General features: G+C 37.8%; 1 protein-coding gene across 13 annotated transcripts in view; it reads left to right on the top strand.

The window, feature by feature from the left end:
- Positions 1–26,109, top strand: part of SLC16A7 (solute carrier family 16 member 7) — a 217,187-nt gene that overhangs the window by 175,444 nt on the left and 15,634 nt on the right. For all 13 annotated transcript variants that reach the window (XM_055396369.2, XM_055396368.2, XM_055396366.2 and 10 more), the window contains one exon: positions 20,927–21,070. In XM_055396369.2, the coding sequence (XP_055252344.1) occupies positions 20,927–21,070 (144 nt within the window). The remainder of the gene's footprint in view (positions 1–20,926; positions 21,071–26,109) is intronic.

Genomic DNA, 26,109 nt, shown 5'->3' with positions numbered 1-26,109 from the left:
CCATACAAATTGTGAAATTATTTGATCTAGTTCTGTGAAAAATGCCTTTGTTAGCTTGATAGGGGTTGCATTGAATCTATAGACTGCTTTGGGTAGTATATTCATTTTCACTATATTGATTCTTCCGATCCATGAACATGGTATATTTCTCCATCTATTTGTGTCATCTTTGATTTCTTTCACCAGTTTTTTATAGTTTTCTTTATATAGGTCTTTTGTTTCTTTAGGTAGACATATTCCTAAGTATTTTATTCTTTTCATTGCAATGGTGAATGGAATTGTTTCCTTAATTTCTCTTTCTGTTTTCTCATTGTTAGTGTATAGGAATGCAAGGGGTTTCTGTGTGTTGATTTTATATCCTGCAACATTACTATATTCATTAATTAGCTCTAGTAATTTTCTGGTGGAGTCTTTAGGGTTTTCTATGTAGAGGACCATGTCCTCTGCAAACAGTGAGAGTTTTACTTCTTCTTTTCCAATCTGGATTCCTTTTATGTCTTTCTCTGCTCTGATTGCTGTGGCCAAAACTTCCAAACTATGTTGAATAGTAGTCATGAGAGTGGGCACCCTTGTCTTGTTCCTGACTTTAGGGGAAATGCTTTCAATTTTTCACCATTGAGAATAATGTTTGCTGTGGGTTTGTTATATATAGATTTTATTATTTTGAGATATGTTCCTTTTATGCCTACTTTCTGGAAGGTTTTTATCAAAAATGGATGTTGAATTTTGTCAAAGGCTTTCTCTGCATCTATTGAGATAATCATATGGTTTTTATTTTTCAATTTGTTAATGTGGTGTATTACATTGATTGTTTTGCAGATATTGAAGAATCCTTGCATCGCTGGGATAAAGCACACTTGGTCATGATGTATGATCTTTTTAATATGTTGTTGGATTCTGTTTTCTACAATTTTGTTAAGGATTTTTACATCTATGTTCATCAGTGATATTGGCCTGTGGTTTTCTTTTTTTGTGGCATCTTTGTCAGGTTTTGGTATTAGGGTGATGGTGGCCTTATAGAATGAATTTGGAAATTTGCCTTCCTCTGCAATTTTCTGGAAGAGTTTGAGTAGGAGAGGTGTTAGCTCTTCTCTAAATTTTTGGTAAAATTTAGCTGTAAAGCCATCTGGTCCTGGTCTTTTGTTTGCTGGAAGATTTCTGATTACAGTTTCAATTTCCGTGCTTGTGATGGGTCTGTTAAGATTTTCCATTTCTTCCTGGTTCAGTTTTGGAAAGTTGTATTTTTATAAGAATTTGTCCATTTCTTCCAAGTTGTCCATTTTATTGGCATATAGTTGCTGATAGTAGTCTCTTATGATCCTTTGTATTTCTGTGTTTTCTGTTGTGATCTCTCCATTTTCATTTCTAATTTTGTTGATTTGATTTTTCTCCCTTTGTTTCTTGATGAGTCTGGCTAATGGTTTGTCAATTTTATTTAACTTCTCAAAGAACCAGCTTTTGGCTTTGTTGATTTTTGCTATGGTCTGTTTCCTTTGCATTTATTTCTGCCCTAATTTTTAAGATTTCTTTCCTTCTACTAACCCTGGGGTTCTTCATTTCTTCCTCTTCTAGTTGCCTTAGGTGTAGAGTTAGGTTATTTATTTGATTTTTTTTTTCTAGTTTCTTGAGGTAAGCCTCTATTGCTATGAACCTTCCTCTTAGCATTGCTTTTACAGTGTCCCATAGGTTTTGGGTTGTTGTGTTTTCATTTTCATTCATTTCTATGCATATTGTGATTTCTTCTGTGATTTGTTGGTTCTTCAGCAGCGTGTTGTTCAGCCTTCATATGTTGGAATTTTTAATAGTTTTTCTCCTGTTCAGTTCAGTTCAGTTCAGTCACTCAGGCATGTCCGACTCTCCGCGACCCCATGAATCACAGCACGCCAGGCCTCCCTGTCCATCACCAACTCCCAGAGTTCACTCAAACTCATGTCCACAGAGTCGGTGATGCCATCCAGCCATCTCATTCTCTGTCGTCCCCTTCTCCTCACGCCCCCAACCTTTCCCAGCATCAGAGTCTTTTCCAGTGAGTCAACTCGTCGCATAGGTGGCCAAAGTATTGCAGCTTCAGCTTTAGCATCAGTCCCTCCAATGAACATCCAGGATTGATCTCCTTTAGAATGGACTGGTTGGATCTCCTTGCAGTATAAGGGACTCTCAAGAGTCTTCTCCAACACCACAGTTCAAAAGCATCGATTCTTCGGCAATCAGCTTTCTTCACAGTCCAACTCTCACATCCATACATGACCACGGGAAAAACCATTGCCTTGACTAGACGGACCTTGGTTGGCAAAGTAATGTCTCTGCTCTTTAATATACTATCAAGGTTGGTCATAACTTTCCTTCCAAGGAGCAAGCGTCTTTTAATTTCATGGCTGCAATCAGCATCTGCAGTGATTTTGGAGCCCAAAAAAATAAAGTCTGACACGGTTTCCACTGTTTTTCTATTTCCCATGAAGTGATGGGACCAGATGCCATGATCTTTGTTTTCTGAATGTTGAGCTTCAAGCCAACCTTTTCACTCTCCTCTTTCACTTTCATCACGAGGCTTTTGAGTTCCTCTTCACTTTCTGCCATAAGGGTAGTGTCATCTGCATATCTGAGGTTATTGATATTTCTCCCGGCAATCTTGATTCCAGCTTGTGATTCTTCCAGCCCAGCGTTCCTCATGATGTACTCTGCATATAAGTTAAATAAGCAAGGTGACAATATATAACCTTGACATACTCCTTTTCCTATTTGGAACGAGTCTGTTGTTCCATGTCCAGTTCTAACTGTTGCTTCCTGACCTGCATACAGGTTTCTCAAGAGGCAGGTCAGGTGGTCTGGTATTCCTATCTCTTTCAGAATGTTCCACAGTTTATTGTGATCCACACAGTCAAAGGCTTTGGCATAGTCAATGAAGCAGAAATAGATGTTTTTCTGAAACTCTCTTGCTTTCTCCATGATCCAGCGGATGTTGGCTATTTGATCTCTGGTGCCTCTGCCCTTTCTAAAACCTGCTTGAACATCTGGGAGTTCATGGTTTACATACTGCTGAAGCCTGGCTTGGAGAATTTTGAGCATGACTTTACTAGCGTGTGAGATGAGTGTAATTGTGTGGTAGTTTGAGCATTCTTTGGCATTGCCTTTCTTTGGGATTGAAATGAAGACTGACCTGTTCCAGTCCTGTGGCCACTGCTGAGTTTTCCAAATCTGCTGGCATATTGAGTGCAGCACTTTCACAGCATCATCTTTCAAGACTTGAAATAGCTCAACTGGAATTCCATTACCTCCACTCGCTTTGTTAGTAGTGATGCTTTCTAAGGCCCACTTGACTTCACATTCCCATCTTACTGCATTGTGATCAGAAAAGATGCTTGGAATGATTTCAATTTTTTTGAATTTGCAAAGGCTAGATTTATGGCCCAGGATGTGATCTGTCCTGAAGAAGGTTCCATGTGCAATTGAGAAAAAGGTGAAATTCATTGTTTTGGGGCGAAATGTCCTATAGATATCAATTAGGTCTTACTGGTCTATTGTATCATTTAAAGTTTGTGTTTCCTTGTTAATTTTCTGTTTAGTTGATCTATCCATAGATATGAGTGGGGTATTAAAGTCTCCCACTGTTATTGTGTTATTGTTAATTTCCCCTTTCATCCTTGTTAACATTTGTCTTACATATTGCAGTACTCCTATGTTGGGTGCATATATATTTATAATTGTTATATCTTCTTCTTGGATTTATCCTTTGATCATTATGTAGTGTCCTTCTTTGTCTCTTTTCACAGTCTTTATTTCAAAGTCTATTTTATCTGATGTGAGTATTGCTACTCCTGCTTTCTTTTGGTCTCTATTTGCGTGGAATATCTTTTTTCCAGCCCCTCACTTTCAGTCTGTATGTGTCCCTCGTTTTGAGTTGGGTCTCTTGTAGACAACATATACGGGGGTCTTGTTTTTGTATCCATTCAGCCAGTCTTTGTCTTTTGGTTGGGGCATTCAACCCATTTACATTTAAGGTAATTATTGATAAGTATGATCCCATTGCCATTTTCTTTATTGTTTTGGTTTCAAGTTTATACACCCTTTCTGTGTTTCCTGTCTAGAGAAGATCCTTTAGCATTTGTTGGAGAGCTGGTTTGGTGGTGCTGAATTCTCTCAGCTTTTGCTTGTCTGTAAAGCTTTTGATTTCTTCTTCATATTTGAATGAGATCCTTGCTGGGCACAGTAATCTGGACTGTAGGTTATTTTCTTTCATCACTTTAAGTATGTCTTGCCGTTCTTTCCTGGCCTGAAGAGTTTCTATTGAAAGATCAGCTGTTATCCTTATGGGAATCCCCTTGTGTGTTGTTTGTTGTTTTTCCCTTGCTGCTCTTAATATTTGTTCTTTGTGTTTGATCTTTGTTAATTTGATTAATATGTGTCTTGGGGTGTTTTGCCTTGGGTTTATCCTGTTTGGGACTCTCTGGTTTTCTTGGACTTGGGTGATTATTTCCTTCCCCATTTTAGGGAAGTTTTCAACTATTATCTCCTCAAGTATTTTCTCATGGCCTTTCTTTTTGTCTTCTTCTGGGACTCCTATGATTCTAAAGTTGGGGCATTTAACATTGTCCCATAGGTCTCTGAAGTTGTCCTCATTTCTTTTCATTCTTTTTTCTTTTTTCCTCTCTGCTTAATTTATTTCTACCATTCTATCTTCTACCTCACTAATCCTATCTTCTGCCTTCATTATTCTATTGTTGGTTTCCTCCATAGTGTTTTTTATCTCATCTGTTGCATTATTTATTATATATTGACTCTTTTTTATTTCTTCTAGGTCCTTGTTAAACATTTTTTGCATCTTCTCAATCTTTGTCTCCAGGCTATTTATCTGTAACTCCATTTTGTTTTCAAGATTTTGGATCATTTTCACTATCATTATTCAGAGTTCTTTATCAGGTAGATTCCCTATCTCTTCTTCTTTTGTTTGGTTGTGTATTTCTTTGCCTTTTCATCTTGTTTAAATTGCTGTGTTTGGGGTGGCCTTTCTGTGTTCTGGAAGTTTGTGGTTCCTCTTTATTGTGGAGGTTCCTCACTGTGGATGGGGTTGGACACGTGACTTGTCAAGGTTTCCTGGTTAGGGAAGCTTGTGTTGGTGTTCTGGTGGGTGGAGCTGGATTTCTTCTCTCTGGAGTGCAATGAAATGTCCAGTAATGAGTTTTGAGATATCAATGGGTTTGGTGTGACTTTGGGCAGCCTTTATATTGACGCTCAGGGCTATGTTCCTGTGTTGCTGGAAAATTTGCACGTTATGTCTTTCTCTGGAGCTTGCTGGCCCTTGGGTGGTACTTGGTTTCAGTGTAGGTATGGAGGCGTTTGATGAGCTCCTATTGATTAAAGTTCCAGGGAGTCAGGTGTTCTTTGGTGTTCTCAGGATTTGGACTTAAGCCTCCTGCCTCTGGTTTTCAGCTGTATTCTTACAGTAGCCTCAAGACTTCTCTATCTATACAGCACCAATGATAAAACATCTAGGTTAATGATGAAAAGTTTCTCCACAGTGAGGGACACCTGGAGAGGTACACAGAGTCACATGGAAGAGAGAAGAGGGAAGAGGGAGATAGAGTTGACCAGGAGGAGAAGAGGGGGAATCAAAAGGGGAGAGAGCAGCCTAGTCAGTAATCACTTCCCTATGTGCTCTCCACAGTCTGGATCCCTCAGAGATGTTCACGGAGTTATACAGAGAAGAGAAAAGGGAGGAAGGAGGCAGAGGTGGCCAGGAGGATAAAAGGGGGAATCAAAAGGAAAGAGACAGATCCAGCCAGTAATCAGTTCCCTAAGTGTTCTCCACTGCCCAGAACACACAAAGAGATTCACAGAGTTGGATAGAAAAGAGAAGGGGGAGGGAGGAGATAGAGGTGACCTGGTGGAGGAAAAGGAGAGTCCAAAGCGGGAGAGAGCAATCCAGCCAGTAATCTCACTCCCAGGTAAAAATGGGTACTGAAGATTGGGTTCTTATAGGTACAAAATTGATAACAAATACCAAAAAGTAAAGATTAAAAATCTAGAGTAGAGGTTAGATTCTCAAAAATACAATATTAAAGAAACAAATAAAGTCCCCAAAATTATAATATATATATATATATATATATATATATGAGCCTGCCTGTCTCTGGTGGGGGATGGGCTGGTCCACACCCAGCTAGTTCTACTCAGTCCTTTGTTCTGTGAGCGGGCCTGGCAGTGTTTTAGGTTAGGGCTTTTCGTGGGATAGCTATCCCACAGTCTGGATTGCTATATCTCTAGTTAGTTCCCTCGATTGCCCTCTGGGCATTCAGGCCCAGTACTTACCCTAAGCAATGAAGCCTGCGCCTCCCTGGCCAGTCCCTGCTTGCGAGTGGCAGATGCAAATGTCTGCACTGCTTCTCCACTGGGAGTTGCCTTAGGCACATAATCTTTGGGTTTTAATTACTTATTTATTTTTCCTCCCAGTTATATTGCCCTCTGAGGATCCAAGGTTTGCCACAGATTCGCTGGTGAGAGTGTTTCCTGGTGTTTGGAAACTTCTCTCTTTTTTAAGACTCCCTTCCTGGGATGGATCTCCATCCCTCCCTCTTTTGTCTCTCTTTTTATCTTTTATATTTTTTCCTACCTCCTTTTGAAGACAAAGGGCTGCCTTTCTGGGTGCCTGATGTCCTCTAACAGCATTCAGAATTTGTTTTGTGGAATTTGCTCAGTGTTCAAATGTTCTTTCAGCGAATTTGTAGGGGAGAAAATGGTCTCCCCGTCCTATTCCTCTGCCACCTTGCAACTCCCTTTCTGTTCACAAGAAGGCTGTTGTGGCTCAAGGAAACATATGCAAATGAGACAACATTTAGGGATTTGTTGATAACTGTTTATAAGCAGAGGAAAATCTTGCCCAGAAATTCCTAATAGATTTCCACTCTTTGGCCAGAATTGTGTCATAGCACATTCAATAGAGAAGGGAATGAGATTACCATGACTGGCTCCTTTAGTAAATCTCACCACAGTATAGATTTTATTTCTCTGAGCGTGTGGCTGCACAGCAAAAAACAAATTCTTGCAAGGAATCCATGTTCTCTCAAGAGAGGAAGTAGTAGAAAATAGAAGTGCAATCAGTAACCAATAGTGTTAACCAAGGGAGGACTCAATTAAATGTTAGTTATGATTTCTCTGATGATGACTGTATACTCTGGAATAAGTAGATGATACTAATTATTATTACTTGGTGTTACTTTATAATATGCTAGAATTTACATAAAATATGCACAAAGAATACTAGGGGCACATTCACTATGTACCTTGGATTGATGACACAAATACATCTATATCTAAGGTTTTAGATACACATAGATATATCTAAATACATCTATATCTACTGTAGTAGACAGTGATAGGGCCATTGGAGCAGGTGGTTCTCATACCTTTAGTTAGGACTTTTTTGATTGTTTAAAACTAATTGTTACTCATAAACAAAAGCACTTTTAAAGAGAAGAGTTAGATGAATGGTGATGATATACACATCTCTAAAATGACCTTTAATCTGGCATATATGTTGTATTTTTATTTCCTATATGATTTAGGTAAGACAAGAAAGAAACACTATAGTTAAATATCCTCTTTAAAATCTTGTCTGCTATGATAAATCCTGATATCATACCAATGTAGTGATGGTGGCATCATATGAAGATCCTAGGTACTTCCTTGTTGGTCCAGTGGTTAAGACTGTGCTTCTAATGCAGTGGCACAGGTTCAATCCTTGGTCAGAGAAGATCCCACATGCTGTACAGTGAGGCCAAAAAGGAAGAAAGAAAGAAAATCCTAGATGATCTTAGAAAACAATTTCTAATTAAATTAAAAAATTACTATCTACTATATGAAATATATTTATCCTATGCCTAAATAAATTATAAATATAATATTATACCACTGGCCTCCAAGAGCTGAAATTCTACTGATTAAAACAAATATTCAAATAAATATATCACAAAGTAGAATATTAATACTATCTTTTAAGAGAGATAGGAACAAAGTAGTGTAGTAATTAAAACTTTAGGGCTTACATTATACAGATGTGTTCATGAAATGCATTCTGGCAGTGTTATTTAAAACTAATTTTTAAGAATAGAGGGAGGAAAAGGACTTCACATACTATCCTATGCACAATTAGAATTATAAGGGGAAAATATCCATGAGCAGAAATGTATTTTAGTATACTTTGGAAATGGCCGTACTGTTTATCAGTTGCCTGAAACAGACAGAAATCGTCAATATACAAATTGAATATTCCTGACAGGCTAGTGGAAATATATACATGTGTACTTTTTAAGATACATTCTGAATTGCATATTCACATTTAAAAATCCTATTGAGTTAGACTGTTCTAACTTTAGTTAAGTTTAAAAAATTGGAAATATGTCAGAATCACTTTAAATGTTCTATAGTTAGATCATAGTGAGATAATTCTTCAAATAAGTAAACTTTCAATTTAGAGGAAAAGAGGTATTGGGACTGATGCTAAAGCTGAAACTCCAATACTTTGGCCACCTCATGCGACGAGTTGACTCACTGGAAAAGACTCTGATGCTGGGAAAGGTTGGGGGCGGGAGGAGAAGGGGACGACAGAGAATGAGATGGCTGGATGGCATCACTGACTCTGTGGACATGAGTTTGAGTGTACTCCGGGAGTTGGTGATGGACAGGGAGGCCTGGCGTGCTGTGATTCATGGGGTCGCGGAGAGTCGGACACGACTGAGCGACTGAACTGAACTGAACTGAACTGAAATATTTTTTAATAAAAATTAATAGGAATTGAATTTTTCTATCATTGAATTAGTTGGTATATCTTCAGTTCACTTTAGTTCAATTTCTCAGTCATGTCCAACTCTTTGCGACCCTATGAACTGTAGCACACCTTGTCCATCACCAACTCCCAGAGTTTACTTAAACTCATCCCCATTGAGTCGGTGATGCCATCCAACCATCTCATCCTCTGTCATCTCCTTCTTCTGCCTTCAATCTTTCCCAGCATCAGGGTCTTTTCAAAAGAGTCAGTTCTTGCATCAATCAGGTGGTGGGATATCTTAGACTGCAAATCTGTAAAACGTCAATGTCAGTTTATGTAGAAAGTGACTTAGAGTTGAAATTCTCTAATGAGTTAGCTCTTCACATCAGGTGACCAAAGTATTGGAACTTCAACTTCAGCATCAGTCCTTCCAATAAATATCTAAGGTTGATTTCTTTTAGGATTGACTGTTTTGATCCCTTTGCAGTCCAAGGGACTCAAGAGTCTTCTCCAACACCAGAAAATATGTACAATGTTATGAACTTTGTCCATAGTTCTTCAGGCACTCTGTCTACCAGTTCTAATCCCTTGAATTTGTTACCTCCACTGTATAATCATAAGGGATTTGATTTAGGTCATACCAGAGTGGCCTAGTGGTTTTCTCTACTTTCTTCAATTTAAGCCTGTATTTTGCAATAACAAGCTCATAATCTGAGCCACTGTCAGCTCCAGGTTTTGTTTTAGTGCCTATTTAGAGCTTCTCCATCTTTGGCTGCAAAGTCAAGACAGAGGGGCAAAAAATAGGAGTGTGCCCTTCCCTTTACGGAGACCAGATAAATTCCTTGTATCACTTCTGCTCTTGGCCAGAACTTAGTCATAGCTACCAGAAAGACAGAGCAATAGTCTTTTAAGATGGAGGGAACTGTCAATCAACTATGCTCCCTTATAAAATTTGAAAAAAAGAGGGCAGAGGAGCCAGCCAACAAATCAGGGTTCTTACTTAGGGATAAGAGGAAACTAGATATTGGGATAAATCATAATACATGGGCCTTGTTCATTCTTCTAAGTGCTGAGGCAGTAGGTTTGGGTTGAAACTGGTCCTTCTTTTATTTATTGATTTACTGATTTATTTAGCTGCACTGGGTCTTAGTTGTAGCATGCAGAATCTTCCATTTTCCTAGGAACATACTGGTTCTTTAGTTGCAGCATGTGGGATCTAGTTCCCTGAACAGGTATTAAACCCCAGCCCCCTTCATTAGGAGTATGGAGTCTTAGCCACTGGAACTACCAGAGAGATCCCTGAATACGGGCCTTCTGATTAAAAACCAAACCAATCCTATAGCTGCTCCATGTATACTCTTCTTGATGGAGAATCTCAACTCTAGGCCACCAACCCCTTTTTTGGTTTCTATGACTACTCAAACCATTCTTTTAAAACTTTTGTGTACCATCTTATGGGTTTTATTGATGGGTTGGGCAGTAAAGAATCTGCCTGCAATGCAGGAGAACAGGGTTTGAGCGCTAGGTTGGGGAGATCCCCTAGAGAAAGGAGTGGCTACCCATTCCTGGATTCTTGTCTGGAGAATCCATGGACAGAAGAGCCTGGTGGGCTAAAAATCCTAGTTGAGTGTTGTGTGAATGCACAATGAATCTCTTCAGCTGATGTAAGATTCAGCTTGTGTAGAACTAGCTGAGCTCTATTTAGTCAAACTGAGATAGTTATCATTGAGCAATGTGCTTCTTGAAGATGATTTACCTGTGTGACATTTTTATCTCTATCCTTCATAAAAGCAAATGCAATAGCTGCTTCCTAATTATCAGAAACTCTTCCTTCATGTTTTTTCACTGACCCCAAATTAAAGGAGATCACATGGAGAGAGAAACCAGGTGGACTTTCAGTCCCAATTTCAGTGCAGGAATAAACCTCAGGCATATTAATAAGTAGTGAATGAAGAAGATCTTACCCTCTGCTCAAATGAAAATAGTAACAATTTTATATTTCAAAAAATTCCTCTGAAAAATCTTTCAAATTTAGAAAGCCTCCATTAGTAAGAAAAATACTGTCATAGTAAACACAGATAAATTTCTGTAATTGCAAACAACTTTCTCCTAGTCCTGCACTAGTGCTTTTTGTCATTTGACTTGACAGGATACCACATATACAAATTTGAAATAAAGCAAATAAAAAATAAATTATAGCAGTTTATCATTTCTTCTGTTATGTTTATGCTATGCATAAAAATTTTATAGAACTCAAATTGATAGTCAATCCCAATTCATGGTTTCAGATTGATCAAATATATTTTATGAAATGTTCAACACATAACATACTCTCCAAATTGTCTCACATTTATCATGTACTCATGCAATATTCAAAAGAAATAAAAATAAGCACTATGAGTTCATGTTTACAGAACAGAATAACAATATACCAAAGAATAGACCAGTTCGTATATTCATGTTTGTATGTCACATACATTAAAAATATGTAGCAAAAATCTGTGTTTAAAACAATGTACAAAATTTGAAGCTAACAGTAGGAGAGATATAGTAGTTTTATTGAGTCTGTAAGAACACTTTTGATGATTAGCTAGAAAGATTTTAAGGACTTAAAAATGCCATCTTAATTAAAAAAAAAACTTTTTATTTTGCATTGAGGTATAGCTGGTTAACAATGTTGTGATAATTTCATATGGATAGCAAAGGGACTCTCAGCCATATATATACATGTATCCATTCTGCCCCAAACTCTCGTCCAGGCTGCCACATAACACTGAGGAGAGTTCCATGTGTTATACAGCAGGTCCTTGTTGGTTATCCACTTTAAATATAGCAGCATGTACATGTTCATCCCAAACTCTCTATCTCTTTCCCCCAACCTTCCCCCATCCCCAGCAACCATAAATTTGTTCTCTGAGTCTATGTTTTGTAAGTTCATTTGTATCATTTTTTAGATTCCATATATAAGGGATCGGAGAAGGCAATGGCAACCCACTCCAGTACTCTTGCCTGGAGAATCCCATGGATGGAGGAGCCTGGTGGGCTGCAGTCCATGGGGTTGCTAAGAGTCGGACACGACTGAGCGACTTCACTTTCACTTTTCACTTTCATGCATTGCAGAAGGAAATGGCAACCCACTCCAGTATTCTTGCCTGGAGAATCCCAGGGACAGAGGAGCCTGTTGGGCTGCTGTCTATGGGGTTGCACAGAGTCGGACACGACTGACGTGACTTAGCAGCAGCAGCAGCAGATAGGGATGTCATAATGATATTTCTCCTTCTCTGTCTGACTTACTTCACTCAGTATGCCCATCCCTAGGTACATTCATGTTGCTGCAAATGACATCATTTCATTCTTTTTAATGGTTGAGTAATATTCCATTATATATGTATATATCACATCTTCTTTATCCATTCCTCTGTGGATAGACATTTTGGTTGCTTCCATGTTCTGACTATTGTAAATAGTGGTGCCATGAGTATAAGCATGCATGTTTCCTTTTGAACCATGTTTTTCTCTGGATATATGCCCAGGAGTGGGATTGCAGGGTCAGTTGGTAGCTCTTTTTTTAGTTTTCCCATACTGTTCTTTATAGTGGCTATAGCAATAAACATTCCCATCAACAGTGTAGGAGTGGTCCCTTCTCTATACCCTCTCCAGCATTTATTGTTTGTGGATTTTTTTGATGATAACCATTTTGAATGGTGTGAGGTGATATCTCATTGTAGTTTTGGTTTGCATTTCTGTAATTGGGCTTACCTGGTGGCTCAATGGTAAAAGGTCCACCTGTAATGCAGGAGTTGCAGGTTTGATCCCTGGGTTGGGAAGATCACCTAGAGAAGGAAATTGCCACCCACTTCAGTATTCTTGCCTGGAAAGTCCCATGAACAGAGGAGCCTGGCGGGCTACAGTCCATGGTGTCACAAAAGAGTTAGACACAACTTAGTGACTAAACAACAATAATTAGTGATTCAATATTGTCTTTTTCATGACTGTTATTTACTAAAATTAAAGGAAGTAAAAAGAGAAAATCACCAGAGAAAAGTATGTTGTACCAAGTATGGCGGAAACGAGGTCCACACTTCCCAGAGTCCTCTCCCAATAAAATCACAAAGGATGGGCTTAATTCCTTCAGCAACGAGTTGTGACAACACGTGTGAAGTGAGGTCTACAGAAAGTTCGTTAGAGACTCAATGCTTAAGATTTCTATTGGGTTGTTGTTCAACTGACATTCCCCATCTGACATGTACCAAAATTCCAGACCCCCTGAAGGAAAGCAGGCATACTGCATAAATTGCATTGTTTGTAAAATCAATGCAGATATAGTGAGCCACTCTTATCTGTTAGGGAGTGGTGGGAACATTTCTGAAATCCAAGTTCCCAGATGCCAGCCAGGAGCCAATCTTGAAAGCAGGCTTTCATAAGGATGGCAGCCTTAGCTCTGCTATGTTAACTCTTTTCTGCACAATAGTTAAAAACACAAGTTTTATAATCAGATGATCCTGGGCTCATATCCACATCCTACCATGAATATTGATGTTGACCTTAAAAAAGTAATCTGAACACTGCACATCTCAGTTTTATCAACTGTTAATAGCTTTAATTAGGCACTTAGTTATTTAGGCCATGAAAATCATATGCAATAATGCATATAGAATTCTCAGCATGTTTCCTACAAAGAGTAATAATTTGATAAATGTTGATGAATAGTAATAGTACCCTGGGTCAGGAAGATCCCCTGGAGAAAGGAATGGCTACCCACTCTGGTATTCTTGGCTGGAGAATTCCATGGACAGAGGAGCTTGGTGGACTAGTGCGTGGGGTCTCAAAGAATCAGACATGACTGAGCTAGTAACATTACTATTACTGTATGGCAGTTACCTTAGGACAGATTGTATGAAGAAGACTCAAACCAATAAAATGGACAGCAAGTGTTTTGTTCATGTGTGTTATTAACTCTAAGTGCAGCAGGAATTCTAAGAATAGACAAATGGTGTAATTTATAAGAACCCACAAAATCTTCCTTGCTAGAATTAATCTTCTTTTGCTAAGCGTTATGGAGCCTCATCCATAAAAGACAGAAGTAGCTTTTAGAAGACAGTGAAGTAGTTGAACAATGGGGATAATATTTTGATCCTTACTTTGCTCTCTGATGAAGTCCTCCTTTACAACTTCATCAGTTCAGTTCAGTTCAGTCGCTCAGTCGTGTCCGACTCTCTGCGACCCCATGAATCACGGCACGCCAGGCCTCCCTGTCCATCACCAACTCCCGGAGTTCACTCAAACTCATGTCCACAGAGTCGGTGATGCCATCCAGCCATCTCATTCTCCGTTGTCCCCTTCTCCTCCCGCCCCCAACCCTTCCCAGCATCAGAGACTTTTCCAGTGAATCAACTCGTCGCATGAGGTGGCCAAAGTATTGGAGTTTCAGCTTCAGCATCAATCCCTCCAATGAACATCCAGGATTGATCTCCTTTAGAATGGACTGGTTGGATCTCCTTGCAGTATAAGGGACTCTCAAGAGTCTTCTCCAACACCACAGTTCAAAAGCATCGATTCTTCGGCGATCAGCTTTCTTCACAGTCCAACTCTCACATCCATACATGACCACGGGAAAAACCATTGCCTTGACTAGACGGACCTTGGTTGGCAAAGTAATGTCTCTGCTTTTTAATATACTATCAAGGTTGGTCATAACTTTCCTTCCAAGGAGCAAGCGTCTTTTAATTTCATGGCTGCAATCAGCATCTGCAGTGATTTTGGAGCCCAAAAAAACAAAGTCTGACACTGTTTCCACTGTTTTTCCATCTATTTCCCATGAAGTGATGGGACCAGATGCCATGATCTTTGTTTTCTGAATGTTGAGCTTCAAGCCAACCTTTTCACTCTCCTCTTTCACTTTCATCAAGAGGCTTTTGAGTTCCTCTTCACTTTCTGCCATAAGGGTAGTGTCATCTGCATATCTGAGGTTATTGATATTTCTCCCAGCAATCTTGATTCCAGCTTGTGCTTCTTCCAGCCCAGCGTTCCTCATGATGTACTCTGCATATAAGTTAAATAAGCAAGGTGACAATATACAACCTTGACGTACACCTTTTCCTATTTGGAACCAGTCTGTTGTTCCATGTCCAGTTCTAACTGTTGCTTCCTGACCTGCATACAGGTTTCTCAAGAGGCAGGTCAGGTGGTCTGGGATTCCCATCTCTTTCAGAATGTTCCACAGTTTATTGTGATCCACACAGTCAAAGGCTTTGGCATAGTCAATGAAGCAGAAATAGATGTTTTTCTGAAACTCTCTTGCTTTCTCCATGATCCAGCGGATGTTGGCAATTTGATAGCTAGCATGAAAGTGGCCATTGTATGTGATGCTAAAAATTCTGAGACAGATTGGAATGCTGGATCAGAAGATAAGTGGCTAGATGAGTCTGATTTAGTATAGTCTGATATTTTTGTGTAAGTTTTTGAAACAAAGATATTATTATTCTTGCATACTATTTCTTTTAACTGCTTGACAAATAGAATAAAGCATTCTGATGAACAATATGTTTGCTCTACCAACATAAAGGCTCAGATGTAACTCTCTCAGCAGGTAGATTTTCCTTTTTTGACATAACTAGTGATTAAGGACTATGATTACTTAAAAAACACATGCTGAGTAAAAACTTTCAGCATGATTGAATTAATAAGTGAATGAATGAATGTACTCAGAATATAATTAGGCCTAAGATTCCTCAACAAGGGACACCTGTGAGGCTAGTTCATGTTTAACAAAAATCATGTACAATCAGAATTTATTTTCTTGAAACTTTTTTCTTGTTATTGTAATAAACCAAGTTGCTTATAAGGTTGGAGAGAGATGTTGGATGGTATTGTGTTTTTACATCTAATGTTAGAGGTCTCCTGATTCATGGGGTTGCAAAGAGTCGGACAGGACTGGGCAACTGAACTGAACTGAAGCATTTAGAGATACCTTATAAAATAAGTATATTTTATTCCATATTATAATTTTAATTTTCTGTTCATAACCATTACAAAATAAAATAATTTATGACATATTATAAGCATTTACTATTGAGGGATATGAAATGTTGATTATTTCTAAGTAAATCACATATAAAATATATCTTTTTGTGCTAGAAGAAAATTATAATTATGTGAGCATATTCTCTACAGGATATCATTTAACTAAGGTATATAATTTAAAGTTATTTGCTAAAATTAGAACTCTCATTGCATCTTGATGGATGCCACTATAGAATTTATCAAAGCCTGCCCCACAAAAAGTGCTGATACTTCTAAATATTTTCTTTAGTGGCTACCTTTAATCAGTCGCAGTAATGGGAAATAGTCTTCATATGGTTATCCCCCTCTATAGATATAATTATTTCCCATATGTTGCAAATGAGGTTTTAATTCATAGATTGTTTTCAAATTTAAATTTATATTATTTAGGCAAACATATTTATAAAACATAGTAATCAATTAGCCCATTTGTTAGTTATCCAGGTATCACATATAAAACAGAATATGTAATATCAGTGAAACTGGGAAGAAATTGTTGTTATTAGTCCAAGTATTGATAAATGCCTCTGATAATCTATCAAAGCATCCATCACAGTTCTTAAAATAACTTGTTGATTATTTCTTCCTCTGGAACATAATGCATTGAGGATTATATTTGTGTTCTGCTACTCTGTCTTTGGTGTCTGTCAAGTGACTTTATACTAGGAGCTCAGAAAATGCTGCACTGAACTGATCTGAGTTGAACTGAACTGAATTGATTATTTTAAAAAAGGAATCCACACCTAAATTCAGTAATTAATCAAGTTAATCAATTGATTTTGACTCTCCCCTTCTCATAAAAGCTATTTGAATTTAACTGTATGCTTTTACTTAAAGCATTCATTTCCTAACCACTATATATGTTATAATAAATAATTGTATTTTATATATAATATATATATTATATATATAAAATTTATTCAGATGAGTTTTTTCATATTAGGGACAGAATTCTATTCTTTTCACATTATCTTGTACAATTTTCATCGATTTTTTTTCCCCTTCAACCCTGTTAATCTTACTGTTGTTTTTGTTTAGTTGCTAAGTTGTCCAACTCTTTTGCAACCCCATGGACTGTAGCTCACCAGACTTCTCTGTCCATGAGATTTCCTAGGCAAAAATTCTGGAGTGGGAAGCCATCTCCTTCTGCAGGAAAACTTCCCAACCCAGGGATCAAATCCAATGCAGGAGTCTGCATTGCAGGCAGATTTTTTACTGCTAAATCAGCAGGGGAGCACATTGATCTTATAGAGTTATCTTATATATGGCCTTTTTTAGTTTTATTTTGTTTGGTATTAAACGCAAAACGTGGTGTTCTGTTTTTGAGTTCTTTTTGTAAAATTATGTGTTATTACCAATATCCTTTCAAAAGATATTGTGGAGTAATATTTAATACTATTTGGCCATGAGTATTTATATTTATGCATAAGAATAAAAATACTAAGTATAGCTGTGTGATAGAGTGACTAAGATAGGGTGTGTGTGTGTGTGTGTTAGTTGCTTAGTCGTGTCCAACTCCTTGCAACCCCATAGACTGTAGCCCACCAGGTCCCTCTATCCATGGGGTTCTCCAGGCATGAACACCGGAGTGGCTTGCCATTTCCCTCTCCAAAAGGAACTATAGAAAGAAAGAAAGTGAAGTCTGTCAGTTGTGTCTGACTCTGAGATCCCATGGACTGTAGCCTACCATGCTCCTCCATCCATGGAATTTTCGAATTAAGTTCTACTGATAATTGAATCTCAGTGTGTTTTAAATACCATCCATGTAAAAGTTCTCAAATATAATGCAAAATTTTACAGTTTTAGTATTAATTAAAAATCATTTAGTTTTTTCTAGGCTAAATATTGGACTGAGAATTCTGACCTAATATAATGTTTTTCCTCAAACAGAACCGATAGTTTCAGATGAGATATAATTTTAAACTAAAAAAAAAATGTCAAAGCAAATGATTTACATTTGGACAGGTCTTATAAAGAGGTATGGACTTTCACTGAATCTAAGACTGCAAGGAGATCCAACCAGTCCATTCTAAAGGAGATCAGTCCTGGGTGTTCATTGGAAGGACTGATGCTAAAGCTGAAACTCCAATACTTTGGCCACCTCATGCGACGCGTTGACTCACTGGAAAAGACTCTGATGCTGGGAAGGATTGGGGGCGGGAGGAGAAGGGCACGACTGAGAATGAGATGGCTGGAGGGCATCACCGACTCTGTGGACATGAGTTTGAGTGAACTCCGGGAGTTGGTGATGGACAGGGAGGCCTGGCGTGCTGTGATTCATGGGGTCGGAAAGAGTTGGACATGACTGAGCGAGTGAACTGAACTGAAGATTATTAAGTTGCTTCACTATTTTATAAAGCACCACTAAAGAAAGAAATTCTGCATATTAAAATAAGACCCAACTCTTCTAATATTTAGAATTTTTATTTCCAAAATAGTTTTTTAGACATAAACATAAATTATTTTAATCATTTTGATCACTCCTGAATATTTTATATGTACACACACATACACATAGGTCAGAAAATGTACATAAAATACATTATTGCATGACGCATTCCTAAAACATCATCCTATTCAGTATCTAGCTCTTCAAAACTGATTTTTGAGTCAGAGTGTTTGATGTGCCTGTTTCCCACACTAAGATTGTTCCTTTTTGGTGAGGTGCCTGTCTTAATAGAGAGAGCCTCCATTTTCACTGGCTGTTCTATCTAAACTGCTGCATCCATTCTAAAAGTTTTGATGGTGGTACTTTCTTGACGTTACCAGAAAGTATCAATAGAAGCCTTTTCAGACAACAATCAGGATTCATATTACTTTTTCAAATGGTCTGATTGAAATGCAGGGAATTGTCATTGTCTAACCAAGCCACAGAAATAATAACCAAATAATTCCAATTGAGCCATTTCATATCCTAAAAAATGATGCTGTTAAATTGCTGCAATCTATGTGCCAACAAATTTGCAAAACTCAGCAGTGGCCACAAGACTGGAAAAGGTCAATTTTCATTCCAATCCCGAAGAAAGGCAATGCTAAAGAATGCACAAAGTACCTCACGATTGCACTGATCTCACACGCTAGCAAAGTAATGCTCAAACTTCTTCAAGCCAGGCTTCAACAGTACATGAATCATGAACTTCCAGATGTTCAAGAGATCAGATTGCCAACATCTGTTGGATCATCAAAACAGAAAGAGAATTCCAGAAAAAACATCTACTTCTGCTTTATTGACTATGCCAAAGCCTTTAACTGTGTAGATCACAGCAAACTGTGGAAAATTCAAGAGATGGAGATACCAGACCACATTACCTACCTCCTGAGAGGTCTGTATGCAGATTAAGAAGTAACAGTTAGAACTGAACATGGAACAACAGACTGGTTCCAAATTGAGAAAGGAGTATGTCAAGGCTGTATGTTGTCACCTTACTTATTTAACTTGTATGCAGAGTACATCATGCAAAATGCTGGACTGGATGAAGCACAAGCTGGAAAAAAGATTGCTGGGAGAAATATCAATAACCTCAGATATGCAAATGACACCACCGTTAAGGCAGACAGCAAAGAGGAACTAAGGAGCCTCTCAACGAAACTGAAGAAAGAGAGTGAAAGAGTTGGCTTAAAGCTCAACATTCAGAAAACTAAGATCATGGTATCTGGTCCCATCACTTCATGGCAAATAGTTGGGGAAACAATGGAAACAGTAAGAGACTTTATTTCCTTGGGCTCCAAAATCACTGCAGGAGGTGAGTGCAGCCATGAAATTAAAAGACATTTACTCCTTGGAAGAAAACCTATGACCAACCAGATAGTATATTAAAAAGCAGAGATATTACTTTGTCAACAAAGGTCCATATAGTCAAAGCTATAGTTTTTCCAGTAGTCATGTATGGATGTGAGAGTTGGACTGAAAAATTGACGCTTTTGAACTGTGGTGTTGGAGAAGACTTGAAAGTCCCTTGGACTGCAAGGAGATCAAACCAGTCAATCGTAAAGGAAATCAGTCCTGAATATTCATTGGAAGGACTGATGCTGAAGCAGAAACTCCAATACTTTGGCCACCTGATGCTAAGAACTGACTCATCTGGGAAAGATTGAAGGTGAGAGAAGGGGATGACAGAGGATGAGATGGTTGGTTGGCATCACCGGCTCGATGGCCATGAGTTTAAACAAGCTCCAGGAGTTGGTGATGGACAGGGAAGCCTGGCATGCTGCAGTACATGGGGTTGCAAAGAGTCAGACATGGCTGAGTGACCAAACTGAAATGAATCTGGACATTTCTAAGGCATGGCAGCAACATTACTACCCTTGTCGTCCCTGATAAACAGGAATTGTTAAGAGACTGTCAGTGTAAGAATCCTCATTTCTAATATAATGAGATATGTAACCAGTTGGGGTCTTAAAATAAAAAATATGGTATTAAAAAGTCACATTGGGGTATAATAAAAAGAAAAACAAGTCAGCTTCAATTAAGGGCATATATCTGTGTGCCTAAACACACATTATTCCAGAAAGTAAAATTCTAACAAATAGATCATTTATATAATCCTTAAATTTTTATTAAATAAATTTATCTGCATTTATTAAGATATTTAGGGTTTCCCCAGTGGCTCAGCATTAAAGAATCTGCCTGCCAATACAGGAGACACGGATTTGACCCCTGGGTCAGGAAAATTCCATGGAGAAGAAAATGGCACTTCCCTCCAACGTTCTTGCTTGGGAAATCCCATGGACAGTGGAGCCTGGTGTGCTACAGTCTATGGGAGATGCAAAAGAATCAGATATGACTTAGAGATTAACAACAACAAGTTTAGCTATGTCTCATTAAAAAGCTTTTCTGTCAGATGTTGAATTATTATGGTCCTACCAAACTTGATATTAAACAATTCTAATTTATGATTTTATGTGCTTGTAGATATACGGGTAAAGACAACTAGTCAAATGGATTGGAAACTATTGAAAAATTTTCATGCTGTTCCATGTGAACTAATACTTTTCTTTGATCATTAAAATGTGTTTTCTCAACTTTCAAAATTAACAAATGTTATAAATAAATAAATAAATAACCCAGCAACTGAATATTTCTTAACTTCTTCTCTACCTCAGGTCCTATAAGTAGCGTTTTGGTGAATAAATATGGTAGCCGGCCAGTGGTGATGGTAGGAGGTTTGTTATGCTGTTTGGGTATGGTCTCAGCCTCTTATAGTACCAACGTAGTAGAGCTTTACCTCACAATGGGATTCATTTGCGGTAAGTGAAGATTTGTTTTCAGCTTATTTTCTTCTTAACACTTCTACTGCTTGTAAAGTTCTGTCGGAAGCATGAGCAACAGAACATTCATATTTTCTTTGATTTTCTTTTTTATATCAGATGCTATATACTTTAAAGTATTGTCATTTGGTATATTAAACTCCTGGCCATAGGCTGACCAATCAAACTAATTTCAAAAAGCAAGTTATCAGACATGTAATGGCTATGATGTAAATGTCAAAAAGAAAACTTCTTTGGTGGGTTTTTACTGTTTCAACATTTAATCTTCAGGCCATGAAGGTGATATAGTGGACACAGACTCTCTGGCATGTAAATAGCTTCATTAAAAAAAAAATGCTTCCATTACCTATTACTATTAGTGTCTGACTGATCACTCATAATAGGTTAAAAATGGTGTCAAAAAGATGTTTCCTGGATTCATTGATTTAGCTTTAGCAATCAAATTGTTGCCTGTGTTCTGATTAGTGGCAGAGCTCTGCATGAGCCTCCCTACCTTTTCTTACTAAAGGATTCTATTTAAAAGCTTTGAAAGACACATTTGCCACTAAACACAAATATTTTAGAATGAATTCCTGTCATGTGGTTAGAGTGGTTCCTCAGGCATGTCTGTAGACTCTAGCTGACCTGAATATGCACATTTGGAAAATATGATCTTTATTAGCTTCAGCAGCAAATTCCGTTACAAAAATTTATACTCAAAGCTTTAGAAAAATTAGACTTCAAAATATAAAGAAATTTGATTATTTCTTTTTGCTCACAGATAAAAAGGTAAATATTTTTTTTTATGACTTTAGGTCAGTCTGACTGAAAAATTAGATGTATTAAAGCCTACAGTAATAGTGATGTTAAAATCTACTCTTTATAACCTATGGACAACTCTTCGTTTTTGACTTTGTAAAACATCTTTGACTTGTTAAATGAGAATCTTCTTATATCTAAGAATTGTCATGGTGGAGAGAATACCTTTTCCTTTGTGAAGAAATACTAGGTACAGCTGACCTTAGCAACATGGATTTGAACTTCAGGGGTCTACTCTACTACCCAGTCCATGGTTGGTTGAATCCTAAGGCAAGCTGGCTATAAATGATACATAGATTTTCAGCTGTGTAGAGGGTGAGCCTTAAACCCCACATTGTTCAAAGGTCAACCATATTTCATTTGGCCATAGAATTCAGGCTGGGCCCACAAAGTCATGTGTTAGGAAAAAGATGGTTTTGATATTACTGTATCATAAATATCAATTGTATTTTATGTATTCTAACTTCAGTTCCATCTATTTGAGTCTCAAAGGCTCTGGCTTCTAGTCAACCATTAAATTTAACTATAAAAGATTTATCTTAAGTCATTATCAGACAGTACTTCTTGGTATTTGAAATCATTCAGGTCTAGTTTTTAAACCTAACTCAGCACATATTAGCTGTGTGATCATGGATAAATACCCCTTCTTATCCCTCCATCTCTTTATCTTTAAAATGGAAAAATGATAGCTCTTTCCTTTGGGAGGAAAAGGAAATATGTAGGAGGAACCATATATACATTTGTAAAAATAAACTGTATATTCATTTGAACCATATATTAAATGAACTATATATTCATTCATTTGTAAAAAAATGAATATATGATACTTTACAGAGTATCCAGCATTTTGTCACTTTTAAATAAATACTAGCATATAATAATCATCATCACAATATCATTATATATCATCTTGGGGCTGTAGATCTCACTTGATTTTAGCAAAACCCTTTTTTGTTCTTGTTGAGGGAACTGGAATTTAAGAAGTCTAAGTATTTTGCCCAGGAGTACATATAAGTAAGTAGTTGAGGCAGACTTAGATCTTTTCATTTCAAATGCCATGCTCTTTTTACCATGCCAGGTAGGAAATAGATGACCACAAACTCATAAGGAGAATTTGCATTAACATGTGAAAGCAAAATTCCAGGTGACAGAATGGGGGCACAGGGAGGAAGATGGCATAAAGTGAAGAAATTTGAACCACAAAACACAATTCCTTGGAATTTGAGTTCTTCCTCTTACAAGCTGCTGACAATAGTTTCATTACTTAGATGTTGGATCTATTGATAATTACACTCATTCTGCATATCTCACAAGTATGGCTGAGGTAGAATCAGAGAGCATACTACCCTGTCATTCTCTAAAGCTGATTACTGGTTCCTTCATATCAGTTTTTTGGAAAATTATTCAGTTCAGTTCAGTTCAGTTGCTCAGTCATATCCAAATCTTTGCGACCCCATGAATGACAGCATGCTAGGCCTCCCTGTCGATCATCAACTCCCAGAGTCCACCCAAGCCATGTCCATTGAATCGGTAATGCCATCCAACCATCTCATCCTCTGTCATCTCCTTCTTCTCCTGCCCTCAATCTTTCCCAACATCAGGGTCTTTACAAATGAGTCAGCTCTTCGCATCAGGTGGCCAAAGTACTGGAGTTTCAGCTTCAACATCAGTCCTTATAATGGACACCCAGAACTTCTCTCCTTTAGGATAGACTGGTTGGCTCTCCTTGCAGTCCAAGGGACTCTCAAGAGTCTTCTCCAACACCACAGTTAAAAAGCGTCAATTCTTTGGCGCTCAGGTTTCTTTATAGTCCAACTCTACATCCATACATGACTACTGGTAAAACCATAGCCTTGACTAGACAGACCTTTGCTGACAAAGTGATGTCTCTGCTTTTTAATATGCTATCTAGGTTGGTCATAACTTTCCTTCCAAGGAGTAAGTGTCTTTTAATTTCATGGCTACAGTCACCATCTGCCATGATTTTGGAGCCCAGAAAAATAAAGTCTGCAACTGTTTTCACTGTTTCCCCATCTATTTGCCATGAAGTGACAGGACCGGATGCCATGATCTTAGTTTTCTGAATGTTGAGTTTTAAGCCAACTTTTTCACTCTCTTTCACTTTCATTAAGAGTCTCTTTAGTTCCTCTTCACTTTCTGCCATAAGAGTGGTGTCATCTGCATATCTGAGGTTATTGATATTTCTCCTGTCAATCTTATTCCAACTTGTGCTTCTTCCAGCCCAGCTTTCCTCATGATGTACTCTGCATATAAGTTAAATAAGCAGGGTGACAATATACAACCTTGACATACTCCTTTTCCTATTTGGAACAGCCTGCTGTTCCATGTCCAGTTCTAACTGTTGCTTCCTGACCTGCATACAGCTTTCTCAAGAAGCAGGCCAGGTGGTCTGGTATTCCCATCTCTTGAAGAATTTTCCACAGTTTGTTGTGGTCCACAGAGTCAAAGGCTTTGGCACAGTCAATAAAGTAGAAGTAGATGTTTTTCTGGAATTCTCTTGCTTTTTCTATGATCCAACAGATGTTGGCAATTTGGTCTCTGGTTCCTCTGCCTTTTCTAAAACCAGCTTGAACATCTGGAAGTTCACGGTTCACGTATTGCTGAAGCCTGGCTTGGAGAATTTTGAGCATGACTTTACTAGTGTGTGAGGTGAGTGCAACTGTGCAGTAATTTGAGCATTCTTTGGCATTGCCTTTCTTTGGGATTGGAATGAAGACTGACCTTTTCCAGTCCTGTGGCCACTGCTGAGTCTTCCAAATTTGCTGACATATTGAAGCAGCACTTTCACAGCATCATCTTTTTGGATTTGAAATTGTTCAACTGAAATTCCATCACTTCTACTAGCTTTGTTCGTAGTGATGCTTCCTAAGGCCCACTTCAATTCACACTCCAGCGTGTCTGGCTCTAGATGAGTGATTACACCATTGTGGTTGTCTTTTTTGTGAAGATGAAGATCTTTTTTGTACAGTTCTTCTGTGTATTCTTGCCATCCTCTTCTTAATATCTTCTGTTTCTGTTAGGTCCATACCATTTCTGCCCTATAGTGAGCCCATCTTTGCATGAAATGTTCCCTTGGTATCTCTAACTTTCTTGAAGAGATCTCTAGTCTTTCCCATTCTATTATTTTCCTCTATTTCTTTGCATTGATCGCTGAAGAAGGCTTTCTTATTTCTCCTTGCTATTCTTTGGAACTCTGCATTCAGATGGATATATGTTTCCTTTTCTCCTTTGCTTTTCACTTCTGTTCTTTTCACAGCTATTTGTAAGGCCTCCTCAGACAGCCATTTTACTTTTTTGCATTTCTTTTTCTTGGGGATGGGCTTGATCCCTGTCTCCTGTACAATGTCATGAACCTCCGTCCATAGTTCATCAGGCACTCTGTCTATCAGATCTAGTCCTTTAAATCTATTTCTCACTTCCATTGTATAATCATAAGGGATTTGATTTAGGTCATACCTGAATGGTCTAGTGGTTTTCCCCAGTTTCTTCAATTTCAGTGTGAATTTGGCAAGAAGGAGTTCATGATCTGAGCCACAGTCAGCTGCTGGTCTTGTTTTTGCTGACTGTATAGAGCTTCTCCATCTTTGGATGCAAAAAATATAATCAATCTGAATACCATTACAAATATTCAATACAAATATTTGTATTAGAGATTTCCTTTAAGTGTTTGGACTCAGAACCCTGTGTCCTGGAATCTAGGTACTTAACCAATTTGCAATACTGTCTCAAATTTGCATAAATTGATAAATGCCAAAGAATTCCTACTTCTATAGATCCTAAATAATACAGAATCATGTCTAGGCTAAAGGGGAAAGAGAGGTAGTTTGTTTAAATCATTTGTATTTACTTTTTAAACAAACTCATTTCTGTTGCCAAATAGTACCTTGATGAGATATAAAAAGTAATTCATTTCTCAAAAGCAAAACTCAACACTGTCAAGGTGTCCCTAGACAGCAGAAACTTTTGACCCATATAAACAATCAGCTTAAAATTATTTTTTAGTTAATACACATTCACCTCTATAGTCATGAAATGTGGAATGTGAGGGATGAAGAACATGAAATTAATGGCATGAATTGATTGCTCTTTTTTATTATTTGCATAGCTTTGAAAGAAATACCTACAGGAGATCTAAGATTATTTATAAATAACAACCTTTTTAATCTGTTCAGTCTATTCTGTACTGAAAATAAAGTATT

Source organism: Moschus berezovskii, chromosome 6, assembly GCF_049115385.1.
Source record: "Moschus berezovskii isolate FMDL1 chromosome 6, NW_MosBer_1.0, whole genome shotgun sequence".
Classification (NCBI taxonomy): Eukaryota; Metazoa; Chordata; class Mammalia; order Artiodactyla; family Moschidae; genus Moschus; species Moschus berezovskii.
Note: the sequence above shows the minus strand (reverse complement) of the source record. Positions and strands in the feature narration are given on the sequence as shown.